The following is a 17,495-nucleotide window of genomic DNA, read 5'->3' as shown; positions in this document are numbered from 1 at the left end:
TGAGAGGCAGCAGAAAAGAGAGAGAAGCAGGATTATGATGAGGAGGAGGGAGGATCTCTGATTCAGCTGGGATGCTAAATAAAGATACTAGTTGGTCTCTTTATCAAAAAAAAAAAAAAAAAAAATCAAAACTCTTAGCACATGCAGCAAAATTCAGCAGACAAGTGATATCAAGTAAAAGGTCAATATTGGTCGTAGCACTGGCGCCAGAACAACAGGCACCAGAACATTGCTTCCACAAATACAATCACAGTTCATGAGCTGAAGGACAAAGAAACACACACAAAAACACACATACAGCTCAGCAGTAAACTGCTTTTGTCTGGTGGGAAGGCTGCAGGAGCTCCTTCCTCAATATCAACAGGGAGCCCCTCTTCTAGGAAGCTATTAAGAAGTTATAGGATCATGTTAAAATGGACTAAAGACAGACACACACAGCAGTTGTGTTCACTCTGCAACAAGGTCTGTGAGCACTTAATGAGATCGGAGTGGAAGTGAAGGTGGAAATTGGTCATTAACTGCCTGCATGTGGCTCTCCTGTTTTTAAACACATAATTTTGCAGCTTAGCTCGTGTGTGTTCTTGTGTTTGCACTTATTCACAGAGACAGTAATGAGAGATTGAAGGCCTTCAGGCGTCTCTATGGAGTCACTTGTAGTTCAAAAACAGTTTGACTACATCAAAACACCAAATCCAGTCTTCTACATCTTCATTTAGACCTACAGATACTGAGAAAGAACCTCTACCCAACAGCTTTTTAGATTATTAGTTCAGGACTAAACCCAATTTTCATTGCAGAACATTTGACTTCTCAAGATCTAAATGTGCACTCCTGGGTTGTAGCTGAAACAATAATCTAATCAATAGAAGTTGCTGAAATGAGTTTCCATCAAAAGGCAAGCTGGCTTATCTTTAGAGGAAGGATAAGGAGATAAAGCCCTCCTTCCCTCTGAAAGAAGTCAGTGAAGGTCCTTCATCTGGACAGAATATGATCTGGGCACCTTCTTTAAAAGCTTCCTGGGGTCATTGATAGACAGAAGCACCAAAGATGGAGCCAAAAAACACAAGCAAGACCAAACAACTCATCTGGCTTGGAACCACGTTGGTATCCCACTCCAGGAGGTATGCTGGGACGCTGGACCTCCTCCTGGTTTGAGCTGGATCCTTCTGTGTTGTGTTTACATCTTCTGCCTGCGAATGCGCAAGTTCTCTCCAGATACTTCCATCTTCCTCCCACAGTCCAAATACGTGCATGTAAATTCCCCTAGAAGTGAGTGTGAGCATGAGTGCTCGTCTCTCTCTATTGGCCCCGTGATGGACTGGCGACCTTTCCAGGTTGTACTTGCCTCTCACCTGGGACGGACTCCTGGCTCCCTGTGGCCCAGCTTTGGAATAAACAGGTGTATAACACAGATGGGTGGATGCTGGGGTTTGAAATGGTCGTACTGACAGATCGTTGGGGATTATGCAAACAAGGAAATGCACACAGTTTTGGACTTGTCTTGTGAACCTCTAGGATTTGCAGTCAATATCAAGGTTTAAGAAAAAGATGGGGGATTTAAGTTGGTGGTAACCAGGAAGCAGCAGAAGCTCTGCTTTATTTCAAGAACTCCAGAACTGGAAGTTTACAGAAGTGAATCAATAAATGAACGGAAGACGCAATGAGTAGTTGATGCTCATTCGCCGGAAAAGGTTATATCATGACCGCCAAACACTGTAGACCAAATGTAATCAAAAATCTGTTTATTAGGAAAGTAACAGTTTGTAGCTTCTCAGCTATTAAAAACCTTTCACGTTAATGTGGGGAAAAAAGTGACCATTGATGAGCCATCTTGGGAAAGACTTCTTGTAATCACTGGTGGAACAAAAAATTCTAAACCTTCCTTGTAAATCCTCAAAGACTATTCAAAGACTGTAAAATTAATCTAAAGTTGACGCAGGTAATGCAGCGGTCGATCTTTGTATTTTGATATTCCAGTTGCTTTCTGCAATTTTGAATGAATGGAAGTAGTAAATTATGTTTTTGCCTCATAAGTCACAAATCTCTGAATCAATCTGAACTGAAATTGTATCGTGGTAGAGTATGAGATATCCACGACTGTGACTTTCACTCCCCACTGCTTACAAAAGGTAAATAAAATAAAAAGGAATCTACTGCTTTAAAATGGCCAAGTTAAAGTGGGAACTATAATATATTTTTACCCAAAGTGAGCCATTTATGGAGGGAAACATTAAAATATCATTTAGCTAAAGCTACTTTGTACAGAGAAGTTAAGATGTGTCCATCACTGTTTAATGCTCTCAATTTGTCTTCTGCTCTGTGTCCACTTTAAACCCTCTGAAAATGCCAGTAATGCAAAACAGTATAGAAAGTCTATTAAGGCTTGTGCACTACTACCGATCTAAACATGTGGTGTAACAGGTTTTTTCTCTGCTTTGGATGAGATGGGCTCAGGAGCCCCCCGTCCCCCCTCAACAGGCTGAACCCCTTTTATGTAACCAGGAAAGAGGAGCAGGAGGAAGAAAACCAGCAAAGCCAGAGAGGAAATGAAGGATGTGGTGGGGAGGGCAAACAGCAGCCGGAGGAGAATGTTCACTTTGTGTGGCTTCTTCTTTTTACAGCTTCCTCCCGCCTCGACCACATTGCTTACCACATCTCAAGTGCTGGAAAACATAAACAGCTATCGTCCTGAAACTGGGTGAGTGCAAGCCAGAGCACTTCACAGTTGGAGACTTTAAACAAGTCACACGAGGAGCTTTGCCAGATAAACAAGGCCTACGCACAGTAGCAGCATGGTAATCAGCTTCCACCAGCAAATAAAAACAGCAGATCGCTAGTTAATTACAGGATTTTCTGAAAGATGTTGGGGATTTTACATCAATAGTCAAACTCTGGAGCTACTTTTTGTTTTTAATCGAAATATTTGACCTTGTGCAATTAGCACAAAGTGAAAATGTTTATGTTTCCAGCCTGATTCTTTTAGAAAAAACACACAAAACTCCAGAATTTAGTGCAATACAGTACATTGTTTATTAATATAAATTACATTTCAAGGAGGTTGAGCAAGTAAGTCGATATGGGTGCAACTTGATTTTACTATTAGATAGCAATTTGCAAAGATGCAAAAAATATTTTTGATAGAAAATTATTGCTGAAGCTGCACATTTCTAAAAGCATCTGCTGATTTACATTCATACACATGTAAACACTCAGACAAAGAGCTCACACGGAAGATAGGCTCTTCCTGGTTTTGTAGCTGCAGCTGTCCACATGGGCTCTACCAACCATATCCGTATCTGTGCGCGCGCACACGCACACGCACACACACACACACACACACACTCACACACACAACTGGAATGTATGCTTGCTTGTGCAGCTGGGTGTCCTGAAGAGGTGAACAAAACATGCTGTCCATGCACACTCGCACACAGACGTACAATAATTCACTTTGCCTGACACCCAAATCCTGATTAACCTCTGAAAAGGATCACACACACATACCAATATGTGTACACACACGCACCCACATGCAAAAGTTGTGTTAAAGCTGTATGAAACGTTTCAGGATGAGTTCGATCAATCCGTGCTCTCGCTCTCTGCCTCACGCTTCTCTTCCGATGCTCCCATGTCCTTGAGAATCCGAGACTGGTGCAGGAGACACTCCTTCATCTTGTCCTCCGTCAGGGTGAGACGCTCCTCCAGCACAGAAACAGTCTGAAAGTAGTTGTGTGGGTGGGAGGGCAAAATAATTACACAGCAGTCAGAGAATAATTACAGAGGCAGAAATCAGAGGAGCGACGAGCAGTCTGAGAGGCCTGGAATCAAGCCTGTCACCGGAAAAATAACAACAAGCGACACACAGAACAAACTTTACAACTCTTTGTTTTCATAGAAAGGTTTGGCCTTGATGTGTACATTTATATTTAATACAAAAGATGTTATCACAGTGTTCGATATACTATTCAATGGGAAGCGAAAACCACCAGATATATGTATCACATGGTTGCTGTTTGCACTGAATCCAAGACACGTTCATTTAATCTTGTTATAAAACAAACCTCCCCCTTAAGAAAAGTGTTAAGATTGAGGAGACATGTCTGTCATCTTGTGGTAACAGGTTGGCTATCTCTCTGCAGATTTTCATTCAGTTGGGTCTAGTGCAATGCTGCTTGTAGGGGATACGTGGAAATGTAGACTCAGCTCATGAGGACTCCTCAGAACAACCCAATGTGTGTCCGTTTTGTCTGTTTTAACATTGCCGAAGACACTCAGTGGAGCATTTCAGTCTTACTCATGAAATTCTGAGTTTTTAACATTTTGTTTTCTGCATTCTGATAAAATGTATGGTTTTCTTAATGTTCTTAACGTGTATCATATTTCTAACAATCATATGACCTATTTGACTGCAGCTACATTCCCTTCAGCTCTGTTAGAAACTTGGTACAAAACACCTCCAAACCTGTAAAGAGAGTCTAAAAACATCCAACATGTGCTTGCATAATTATGCACATCTTTCTTGGATGAAGGATGTGGTTAGTTTGCAAAGTGGTAGTCACTGAACTAAAGCCATTAATTAAAGCAACTGATTGACTCCAAGCAAAGTGCAGCAGTTCCTGTAGGATTGTCCTCGCAGTGTTTTGGTTCCCCCACAGTTTCATCAAGATCTTTTAAATCATGAATTAGGTCTTTGCTATAGAAACATAAGCAAGACCCTAAGGTTTTTTGGGATAAAAGAATGTCAAGGAAGGTACAGCAGGGGAAAAGACTACTCAAGAGGCGTAATATATCAATAATAAACAGGACTCCAACTAACTTAAACCTTGTTTTAATCATAGGATCGTCAGCACAAGCAATGATAAAGTTGAATTATTTTGGCTGATGTTACTTAACATGGGTAAATGACAACCATGTTTTTGCTTATATAGACGTCTCTAGTGACTCAATCAAACTAAACACATGCACACAAAGATTCTTGACACAAGGATGAAGAAATTAAATAAAACTTGGCACATTTCTCCAAGTTGGACAGCTAGCTTAGCAGGAATAGCTTTAGCTTGTTTGCTAAATGGAAGATTTTCTCTGGAATGAATGTCTGATGATAGTTAGAAAACTAAAAAGATTAGGGGAAAATCAACACCTCATTAGTCAACAAGACAAGAAAAGTGCCATAAAAATCCATTAATCTTTTACTGGTCTACATTGTTTACTCAGAAAATGGTCACAAAATGAGTGTTTGCCTTCTGCTGCTCTCATAACAATAAAAACCATGGCAACCATAGCATAACATCCAAAATAAATGTATTCCTGAGTTTTTTTTTTAGACATTACAAAAAAAAAATAACAACACAATCTTGTCCTTTAACAGACACTGTGGCACAACTGGCAACCTGTTAAGGGTGAACTGGGATTGGATCCTATGACCCTGCACTGGACTATGCAGATATGGACAATGGATGAACAGAGAGACACCATATCCTTTGTACTAAGCATGAAAATGGACAGATCATGTAAAAGAAGACAAATAAAAGTGTATTTATTTAGTTAACATTAAAGAAGGAGGCAGTGTAAACCTTACTCCTATTTAGAACCTCATGTCTTACACACTCCTGGATATTAAAACTTCCTTCATCAAGTTCAAATTTACACCAAAGCAAATGTAAGCAATTCCACATGTTCTTTCTTGTGCAGTTTATTAGTTACTGTTGTATCACTGTCCAATGTGTTATCTTACGGTTGATGTGGTTTATTGTTGTACTGATATCAATGTATTGTGACACCCAACAGCTCTGTGTTGTCGGCCAAACCAAGTACAGCTGCAGGTGGGCTGCAGGGGCGGGTGTGTGTCTGGGAAACTTTTGATTACTTTTGCAGCTAGATACTATTTTTTCATTTTGATAAGGATGTGAGTATTTAATTATTTTTTGGCAACCAAAATATCTTTATTTGCCATTGTATACTTGATGAGGCCAGATGGCACAAAATGCAACCAGTTAAACTGGGTGTAGTTTTTTTCTATCCTGTAAACACACATCCAGCAATACTCTTGTAATGTTATGGAGCAGTCAACTAGGTGACATGTATTGGGTCTTTTTCTTATTCCTTTTTTAAACCCTCCATTTACAGATAACTGACCTGCGTGAGAATATCCAGCTGTTGAACGATGTGCTGCAGTGTAGAGTCCAGACTGGATGGATGACCAGACAGAACTTCCAGTGGGTGCGTCTGCACCATCTCCTCCTTCTCTTCCTCTCTCCTTCCTTTTCCTGCACTGTGGGCGCCTGTCTGATTCCCAACAGCTGAACCTGCCCAACTGGCAATTTCACCTCCTGTCCATCCTTCCACCCCCAAAGTGGCAACAGGATGCGCCAGAAAGTCGTCGGAGTGATGATTGTTGGCTGTGGCCTGTGTGGGCGTCAAGCGTGTCCAGCTGTTGAAGAGCTAGAGATGGCAACGAGAAAAAGTTTGATTCTAAGTACTTTTTTTATTTCACATAAGTGATGCACTCAACATCGCCATAAAACTTTTCCAATTAAGCTGCTTGCATCCCATAAATGATTGAAATTCCCATTAGGACCATGATGTTTAACAAAAGATAGTGGACTCTTTAAAAAAAAAAAAAAAATAAATAAAAAAAAATAGAAACTCAAAGTTTCTTATAAGTGCAGATTTAGATTATTGGTATTTTTTAAAAAAAAATCAGCAAATGAAAAAGAATATCTATAAATATCCACATATTGCACATGTCCACTCAATAGCCAACAACTATCTCCACCAACTGTACAGTACTGACTTCTGACCCCTTCACACACCACTTCCACAGTGACGAGACCCTCACAAAGCTGCCTTTGCCCATTTATTAATAAACTAAACAATCGTAAAATCCTGCTCTGCTGTGTCCTTTCACAAATCATTACACCACCGCAGAATCAAAGGTGCAATGTCCACCACCCTCCATGCCAGCTCTCCAATAACCAAATACACAGCACACAATGGTAGGTAGAATAACCTCACAGTTTAAAACTATACAGACTTGTTGCATTGTAGTGTTTAAGAACCTATTGTTTACACTTTTAATATCCTACAAAATCCTCATCATGATTCATAAACATTACAGTCTCATCCTAATGCTGACTTAGTGGATGAAAGCCCATCTACTGGTGTTACTACCTCCCACACTGGTTCAGAGGTGAATAGGAGGTATGATAATCCTAACGCCCCCATTCTGCTTTGGACGTTTCGCAAAATAGTCCATGAAGAAAGATGCACCTGCTTGAAAAGGTTTATGAAAGGAACTTCTGCTACATTCTGTAATGGAGACTTCTCACATGGGGGTGATTTAAATAGAAATGTGTGAACCAGAAAGTGATTTTCAGAGAATTATATGGGATGTAAGTGTAAGTTTCAGAATGGCAACATGGTACCTTTTCTTTGCAGAACAGTGCAGGTTAACCGTTGAAATGCTTAGTAAGACTTAGTTAAGATGTACCGTCTACGACAAAAAAACCCCAAAAAAAACCAAGTGGTGGATAAAGATAAACATCTTCACAGTCCATTTAGCAGGAGACATGGCTCTGCTAAGAAGCTCAGTTTATTATTTTGAACATCCAACATATACATTGTTTTGAGCAAAAAGTCCATTTCCATCTGTAGTTCTGTGTAAAGTACTGTAGAGAAAGACAAATTCAAGGTTATGATCAAGACATTGTGGACATTAAATCTGTTTTAAAGTCCACAGTAAAATGTCCACAAATTTCTGGTTTTCTTTGCAACAATTCTCATTATAATAAAACTGGCTATTCTTGGTTAAACTACAGCATTTTAACTGTATATAAAAACAGTTAAATACCACTAAACTTTTATAGTTAAAGAAAAAAATAACAGAATAGAGATTTTTTGATACTGCCAGCGCTACTTGGGAACAATGACAGATGCAACATTAACAGGTGCTACGTTTACATGGGACTTTTAATTCCTGTTTAATTCTGACTAAAAATTAATTCCGCTTTAAACTGATGAAAAGCGACCATGTAAACACTTAATTCCTAATGCAAATTTCTATTCGGAATTAAACTTAATTCTGATGTAAGTGGCTGGTTTATCCACATTTTAATTCCGATCTGTTTAATTGCTCTGTCATGTAAACCTTTATTCAGCTGCAAGTTAATTCCAGCCGTTCTGAGCATGCTCGTTGCCTTGTCCTGTACTGATGACGTGCGTCGTTTTGCCTCCCATGTTTGGGGGTCTATTCTTCTCCTTTTCAGTTGCTGCCAAAAGTGAAGTAGTATGCTCGTTTCGAGCTGGTACTTCAAACTTATAATAAAAATAGCGGTGAAACCGTTAGTCATTATGGAGTTTTTACAAGTTAGACTGAAAAGCAGGGAAGCATTGAGAAGCAGGGAGCCAACTTTGTTTATTTCCGGTATATGCCATATGTCACGTGCACCCTTTGTCCGATCAGAACCCTTCCCAACCCGCCGCTCTAAAGAGGAATTACAAATCCTATTAGAAACTGTGTAGCTTGGTCCTGTCATTAAAAGGAATGTAGGAATCTTTTTCTAAACTCTAAATTAAAATGTTACTCCTAAATTAGACATGCATTTGAGGTGGAAATACAAAATTGAGTCTAACATTTAATTGTTTATGGTAATTAAAAAAAAAAAAAACTAAACTGAAGGCTAAGGATTTATCCAGCTTTATGTTTAAAACAAATGGATATCAGAGTGTGTGTCTGGGAGCTCAAGTTTCTGGGTAAGGCGTAAGTCTGAGCAGAGTAGGTCAACATCTCACGGCTCCATCGGTGGAACAGACCTTAAGCATGTTGCAACTTGGCAGACTGACGTAGGCGGATGTTTCACACTGGTGGATTACAGACTGGGCACTGGAGATGTGACAGATTGACTAACCTGCTACCTAAAGTTCACATGATTACTTTACACTTCAAGGCACAGAACTACAGCCATGAAGCAAAGCACTGGACATCATCATTATATCTATGAGATGAACTTTTAGCCAAAGTTTTTTTTTATTTCTTTATTTTACCTTGAAGGTTTAACTCACCGAGACAGACTGAAAAGTAACCTGTGCACAAATACATAGTCTGGGCTTTCCTGAGAAATCGTTCTTTTGAATTTTTTTTATTTTATTTATTTTTTTTCCAAATTTGAGAATAAACACAGGATGTGAGTCCTAACAAAGAAAATGTTGTATTTAGCCTAACCAGGGAAATATTTCTCTCATTTATTACAACAGCCTGGAGCTCTTAGAGCAACTTTCTGTAATACAACTGAAAAGACATGAAGGTTCAAAGCGACAGCTGTCATGCTTAGAAATCATCATTGTTTGAAATTATTATCATCATTGAAGTTGCAGAGTACTACATGAATGCATTAAATTTGCCTTTATTGATCCCGACTAGTTACAACCATTAAATTAGGGGCTATCGCTCATTTTTAAACCCACCTTGATAATATTGTGATCAAAATAAAAGTGACATTTTATAACTTCAAAATGAGCTTCACAATGAAAACAATTAATGAACAGTATCAAAAATAAACAACAGCAGATATGCCGGCTGTCTTCTGTAGATCCAGGAAACATGAAAGTATTTTTAAAAATTTGAATTAACATAGGGCTTTTGGGATATTTTGAAACATTTGGATAAAAAATACGACAAACTTGCCATCAGATTTAAAGGTTTACTAATTATGATGAACATAAAACAAACAGTAAAGTCTGAAAACAGACTTTAGTGCTGCTGTTATCTCTTCTTTGTTCTCAGTGCCTTCCACATGATAAGATGATCCCTTTTTATTTGACCCTTGCACCACAAGAACCATTTAATGACACATTTTATGTATTAATCTGTTATTCATTATTTTTTACTGAATTATCAATAGTCTGATCTTATATCATCAAAGATCTGCAGTAAGTGATACAAGATTATTTGACAGCGGTGTGTTTTGAGTAAGATGGAAGGGGTTAGGAGGTGCACAGAGAGGAACAGAAGGGTAAAATTAATGAGGGATGTGTCTGAGGGATGGAGAGGAAGGAAGAGGAGGAGGGTGTCACACATTCCTGGCCTAATGCACGAAGCAATCGATTCCGGCTTGCTTCCTGCAGACAGTCTTCACTTCAAAGAAAGAACAGAGGGAGGGCAGGAGAGGAAAGAAGATGGAGGGAGGAGAGGAGGAGTGTACGAGTCTCTTTAGACAAAAGAGGATGGGGGTGTTACATTTAGCTCCTGAGAGGAGATGAACAAAGCTGTCAGTGTGTCCTTAAGAGTCTCTCTTGCTTTCTGTCCTGATTTCGGTTTTCCTCACTTCCCCCCTTCATGCCTGCCCTCCCCCTCACAACGCCCGGCCCTCCTCGGCCGCATCTGGCCAACATCTGTTCTGCTCATTTAGGCACAGAAGATCCAGACCTCCATCTCTCTGCCAGTAAGTTAGGGTGCACTCAAATGTTTAACAGGCAAGGTACACCAGCTGGCCTGTGAGCCAGTCAAAGCCTTTTTTTTTTTATTATTATTATTATTTAATCAAACACTAACAAGGAAATATTCATAACTGCACAACTAATATATGTAGAAAAAAAAAACCCACTGAAACAAAACACACATTTTTAGGACTAATCAGTAGGGATACAGCTGATGTCCAACATCATGGGGACATCCAGACCCACAGAAATACCAGTTGATTTTATCAGAAGTGCCGACCAGCAAATTATACAAGATTGATACTTTAGCTAAAGATGCACAGATTTGGAGCTTGGTAATTCAGAGTGGACCCTCGTGATGAGAATCATTTATAAGATAGCATCTCGTCTGGAAGGATTTGCAGAAAGTCAAAAGTCACAGTCTGCTGTAATCATGGTCAGCCGTGGCAGGAATGCGATGGTGTGCTGCCAGATGGGCCTTTTTATGCAACAAGTTGGTGTTTGTGTGTGGCTGGACATGGCAAAAACTAAACTAAAGGACATTTTCTGTGTTACTACTGAATTCTGTTATGGTTAGATTCAACTTGAGTTGCTATGATTTCCATTACTCATTCACATTAATAACTTGACTCTAGCAGCATTGCCTAAAATGGTAACGTGATCCGAAAACAATCCGTGTTAAAATCTCAGCAATGGCTGTGATGTTAATGATCAAACGGACCCTCGAGAGAAAACGGATCACAAATAGCCTCTCCTCTGCTTCTAAATTAAATCACAGATGTCTGATCAAAAACATAATTAGCATGAGCACCAGAATTAGCTGCATTCTCTCTTTTGGCAGTGAAGCGGAGGCGCTGAAGACCCCTACATTAAAAAAAGACGTTTGATCTTAAGTGAGGGGTCTCTGAAGTTGTACCTCTCATCACAACATCTTTGTCCTTCACCTGATGCCACATCCTCAAATCCCAGCAAGACTATTTAAAAAAAAAAACAAAAAAAAAAACAATCAAAATCCTCCTATTTATGGATAAAATTGGTTTAATTAAAACAAATTTGGACCTTTTTGTTAACCCATAATCACTGTCAAGTCAATTTGATAAACAGCATTTTGCTCAAAAATGTAAAAGGTGCATCCCGCATGTTGCATCGGTCAGACTAGCCTGCCCAGCAGGGAGGACACAGCTGGGCCAAATTCGCTGTTCACATTAAGGAGGAAGGCTTCATGATTACAAAGTCCTGGCTATGTTTACATGCCAGTTGAACAGCCACAAACACTACAAACAATATATCTAAATTTAAAGTGTGACTGCTGTAAGTCTGTATAGCAACACCTGTAACAACATAGTAACTGATAAAAGGGTCCCACGTTGAAAGTTGCAGGCTGATTTTGTATGAATGTGACATGTAGGTTAAAGTCTAACTGGGCACTTTGTAGCGTGAAGTCAATGTTAATGAAAGACTAAAATCTTTATGAAGGGTATAATGTGTATCTTCCACCCACACCAGAACATTTATGTTGTTGGTTTTATGATTCTGTATGCTCCCATGGGTTTTACTCTACAGTACGTAGTAGGTATGTGTACTCTAATTGATTACTTGTAAATTTGGAGGAGACTTTTGTTTCACTGAGCAGAGATGTGGAACTGTTTACGGCATTGTCTGAGCCGGTCAGACTAATGGAGCAGAGAAAGTTAAATGGGAGAAACTTTTGGTTTAGCAGTGAATCTTCAGATTTTCCAACACACTTCGACAATAAATGCCACAGCTTCTCTGGTTGAAAGCTGAACCTTATGTTCACTAGCACTGGATCTGACCATTCTGACTAACAAAATAGTCAGTCGTGCACATCAATAGAAAGGTCATGGCAACGGTAACGTTCAGGGGTTTGTAAATGTCGGTCGATGGGAAAAGAGTAAGGAGAAATCAGTGGTGTTGAAAAGGATTGTTGTCATGTTTTGTGTTCATAGTCTCCTGCAGCTGGAACAAACTGAACAAAGTCCACTGTAGCGTTTTAGGTTTGTGATTTTGTTATGTCTGCTGGAGCCGGGGACCAACAGAGTCATGTAGGACAAATAAGTTCTGATTCGATCATTTTGAAACAGAGACGTTGATCTTACTGTACAGCAAAAGACCTCAAAATAATAAATACATCCCACCACTGTCAACATTTGTCAGCACAATGAAAAAGAGAAAGGCGACCATTGGCAAAACTGCTAACACAGAGAATGCAACACCAATATTATTATAAACTAATGAGCTAATAACGCTCCACAAGGCCAGGAAACCTACCTTTCACTAGCAGACACTTCATTAAGAGCTCGGAAAAGTGAGTCAGATTGTGAAAACATGTTATGTCTCTTTTAAATAACTGAACATTTATGGAATAATAATGGAAATTTTAATTTATGTTGCACAATGTATAGTTGAGAATTGCGTCCCGATGCCGTGTTTGCTTTATAGCTTCCTTTCATAAGAACAATATGGTCTGAAAACACTGTAGTTAATGGCAATTCACTGCTGAGCCGGATATTTTCATTTCAGCGTGTGGGTGGCATGCGGATGTCAGACCGAGACAGATAGGGGAAAATGAAGGAGGTGCGAACTCGAGTGGATGTATCCACTTCCTTAAAGCCGCATGAACATCCTCCCTTGCTTCCTGGCAGTCTTTCAGCCCCGGTTACTTAAAAAAAAAAATGGTTTACTGGTTTACCTCTGACAAAAATATCTTTGGATTTAAGTTCAAGCTTGTCTGCTTTTCCTGTGAAATTTAATTGGCAAAACACTTTGTTGTCCAGATGTGGGTGTTATCATTATCTGTGCCTGCATTTTGTTTGGAGACCAATATAGCTGCAGGTGTGGACACAGCGTCTTTGTAGATTACGATTAGGTTTGACATGGAAAATGAAACCTGTGGTGTTGCACTTTGGCAGGGATGACAGAAAAAGGAGGCTTCAGATCGCTTGCCAGTTCCATCAGCCATCTGAGCTCAGGGCTAAGGTCGGGCAACAGAGAGGATGTTGTCTGAGTCTCTGCTCGTAAAAACAGAGGTGGCTGCTTACTTTTTAAGTGTTGAAAGACATAAAGATAAAGGAGGTCCTTTCTGCCAACAGCTGTCACTCTCCACAACAAGACTTCAACTTGAATTCATTCATTATTTCTAAGTTTAAAATGAAGGAAAAAAACTACAACTACTTTATTTTATACCCTCGGGGAATAAAAAGGGTATTTTCCTTTTAATTTAAAGAGTAATTGATATGTTTAATGAATTGCATATCGTAGCAAACTAACATCAATCATTTGATGGCCTTTACATGTTAATTGTACAGATCATAATGTGTCTGCGGGGTCTTGGTTACAGCCCTGAATCCATCTCTCTGCACAGAGCCTATCAAATCCAGGTCTTTGGCTGCTTGTATATTGACAGTGTTAAATGTGTTTGCTTGCTTGTCTGTCATAAAGTAGTACTTTTTACAATTAAGATGACACGACATATGATTTGAATGTCCTCCAGCTTTTCAGTTTTACCTGAGGATGTGACGGGTGCTCATCATACATTCTAGGCACTCGACGTTAAATTTATGACTCAGGTTTTGCAGCAAATTGCTCATGCTCTGGTGACAACTTCAGTTCAAAATAATTTGCACAATTCTTTGGTCCATTTCTAACCTTTTGACCCGACCTATAAAAAAATGTTAGCAGTAAATGTTTTTATTACAAGGTTGTCATTTGTGTCTTGAACAAAATGGAAAACATCTTAAGGATACTTGTCACTAATTACAATGTGATATGTCAAAAATCATTATAGTTTAATCCAGTATCCATTAATGAAAAGAAGACAAGCACCTTTTATGTTCAAGGAATTTAGAGCAAAAGTTTATAGTATAAAGTGATGGCACTTGGCCCAGAAACTATAAGTATTATATGTCATGATGGGTTTCTTAAAGCCTAAAGAAGCATTACTGAACATTTCTCAGGGGTCACCTCCTAACAACAACTAATTCAACATGGATCTTGCATCCTGTCTCTCTTTTGAGATTTCTCAAGTCAGTAAAAGTCAGTCTGATCTTAACTCTCATCGTTTTTTCCTCTCATACTCTGTTCCTATGATAATGCCCTCTTGCATTTGTTTTTATAATTAAGCCACAGTTGGTACATTTCCATAACACCTAGGATTACACAAAAACTAAATATTGCAATAAAAAAATGCTAATGGAAACGCCGACATTTTGAAAAAAAAAAAGTGTCATATATCGCTAAACAGTTTTTACACTCCAGAGATGTTTTTTTTAAAAAAATATTTGATATAAAAATATATCGCAAAAGTGTCATGGAAACACTTTTTGCATGTCATCAGACATGATGTGGGGGATTCATGACCAGTTTATAAAGATAGCGCGGTGTGGAACAAATAACAGTAAATTTCAAAGTTTCAGAAAAGAAAATGAGGAAGAAAAGCTTCGAAAAGCTTTAGCAAATTCTCCACAAATACAAAACCCCAAAATAACGCTGCGTGGCTACCTTTTATAAGCTGCAATTTTCATAAAATCTCGTTCCTTTCTCAGCATTTGACTTGAGGCTAATGCACTAAACACTGTTCAATGGAAACACCCCCAAATCACAGTTGTTTGTCAAAACATACAAATATTGCTTTTATTTTGTGAAAAAAAATGTAATGTTAATGCAGCTAGCGAGTGTTTTAAATGGACTGTGTGTTCAAATTCAGTTGCTAGAGTGTGACGTGGTATGTAGAGTCGTCTGTAAGCAGAGGTTGACAAGAGCAGTATCTCAGCCTTTGGACCCTGCAGGTCAACGTTTCCAGGGTTTGAATAAGATATATGTTACAAAACCAGTTAGAAAAGGGTCAAAACAAAACAGAGCTGCTTTAAAGCCAAAATATCTAAATAACAGAATTGGCTCCTGTTTTATGTTATCGTGTTCAGCAATGACTGTTTCGCTTTCTGAACTTTCTCAACAACTTTCTCTACGCTTCACATCTCCACTGTTACAGCTGCCCTGATGCAGGCATGTTTAGTGGAAAGGACCCCTCACAAACACTTTTCCACTGCATAGTGCTTCCAATATAGTTTAGGCTAACCAAAACTGTGTTTGAGGGTTAGGAAAAATTCATATTTTAAATGAACCATTATACTGCACACCACTGTTCATTCACTTCATACCGGTCACTGAAAAAGTATCCTATCATTCACTGCTACATAAAATCCAGTCAGCGCATCCAAAACAGAAGGGCTTTTGCCAGTAATTGTCAGAGTAAGATTTATGGAAACCAACTCCAGCTGCAGAAGCTGTGTTTAGACGTGTGTTGCTTGTTGCTGAATGAATAATAAGATGTGGGTGCGTGTGCATAATGAGTAGACAGTACTTGTGTGTGTTGGCATCTAGAGATTAACTATGCGTTTCTATAAGTTTACACTGGTTTCCAGAGATTCACAAGCTAAGCTACAACACTATAGTAACCATGATGCATGACTGGCTCTCCCAAAAAAGATCACTAACAGCACTTGACATGTGCAGCATGTGTAACTTACAGGATTATTACACAGTAACATACATGGAAATGGCTATAAGAAGAAGTAGGAATAAATGGAAAACAGATACTAATGTAATTAAGCACACCCATAAACCTGAACACCTATAATGAAACTAAACTCATTCAATAAATAAGGAATGTTTTTTTCCTTATATAACATGTACAAATTAATTATATGCTAATTATCTTTAATGTGTTGCCAGTGTGTATGTTAAGGCAGCCATTCACAACAAATGCTCCTAAATGCTAAAGCTTAATGCAATAAATGTTCTAGTTTGCTCTGCTGTTGTATAACAGTGTCAGGATGCATTTGATCATTTATGCAGAAATGCTGCTTCTGGCTTAAGGAGAGGAGTCAGTCCTGACGGCAGGCAAGACAGAGTCCTGAAAATGTGAGAAAACTGGCAGGTGGGGACAGAAAAAACCAAGAGCCAGGAAGAGAGACAGCTCTATTATATAATAGATAGATGGGAGAAATCTAATCATTTGACGTTTATTAGCTACACCTAGCTCAACCTTATGCAGACCGTTTGGACAGTTATTGAGAAGTGGAGGAGGATGTAATTTCCTGTGCAGATTGCCTCTTGAGGTAAATTTCTGATCTATGGGATGATGACATAGATATAAAACATTTATTTGGCTTCACTTTATTAAACTTTGCTCCTGCTCTCCCATGCAACAGTTGTTTTGGAGCAGATTTGTACCCTTACGGGCATTTTAGTTTACGTAACTCTTGTTGCCTACAGACTGCAGGATTCTGGACAAAAGGACAGGCGTACAGATCACAATGCAGAGTTAGCAGCACCGACAATGCGTTGATGATGATTAAATATCCGACATTACTGATAACCTAAATGGAAACCTAACAGAATAAACTACCAACATAAAAATGATAAACACATCAGGCTGATGAATGTCTAGGCTCAGTCTCCTCCTCAAATCAAATCAAACTTTATTTCTTGAGCACTTTTCATGCCATGGGCAACACAAAGTGCTTTACAGGATAAAATCAAGTCATAAGGATAAAAACAAACAGCAGATAAGACATTTAAAAACAATAAAGACACAAGCTCAGGGAAGGTGTTTTATGTGTTACAGCTACCATGAGGAAACCGTTTCTGATCATAATGAACATTTCTCAAGATGTTTTTAGGTTTTTTTTTTTTATCTTTGAAGGAAAAGTGATGTCTGCAATTCCAGATTAAGAATCTTCTTCTGTTTTCTCTGGACTCATCATTGCTGTATCTCATGGTTGTTTGTATGTTCAGCTGCACACACTGACGTACCGAAGTCTGCTATAACATTCTACTCTTCATCAGTCAATCATCCTCATCAGCTACACCATCTCTTGCCTGTGAAAGACACTTAGTGCTTCCACCACAACATGGCGTGAAGTGAGTAGCTAGGCACTTATCCCCTGTTGTTCCCCGGTGGTGGAACGATCTGCAGAACTCTGCCCGATCTGAAGAGTTTTTATTTACTTTTCAGAGCAAGCTAAAGAAGCAGCTGTTCA

At 39.0% G+C, this 17,495-nt stretch overlaps 1 protein-coding gene across 1 annotated transcript in view; it reads right to left on the bottom strand.

Annotated features, from left to right (window-relative positions):
• Positions 1 to 3,268: 3,268 nt before the first annotated feature.
• The window catches only part of poc1b (POC1 centriolar protein B), a 54,649-nt gene continuing 40,422 nt past the window's right edge, over positions 3,269 to 17,495 (bottom strand). Inside the window, exons 11-12 of the mRNA XM_079259920.1 lie at positions 6,136 to 6,441; positions 3,269 to 3,717 (exon numbers count right to left, since the gene is read on the bottom strand). Of these exons, the coding sequence (XP_079116046.1) occupies positions 3,580 to 3,717; positions 6,136 to 6,441 (444 nt within the window). The 3' untranslated portion in view covers positions 3,269 to 3,579. The remainder of the gene's footprint in view (positions 3,718 to 6,135; positions 6,442 to 17,495) is intronic.

Source organism: Telmatherina bonti (assembly GCF_933228915.1).
Source record: "Telmatherina bonti genome assembly, chromosome: 2".
In the NCBI taxonomy this organism is placed as follows: Eukaryota; Metazoa; Chordata; class Actinopteri; order Atheriniformes; family Telmatherinidae; genus Telmatherina; species Telmatherina bonti.
The sequence above is the reverse complement of the archived record's forward strand: the minus strand, read 5'-3'. Positions and strand labels throughout refer to the sequence as shown.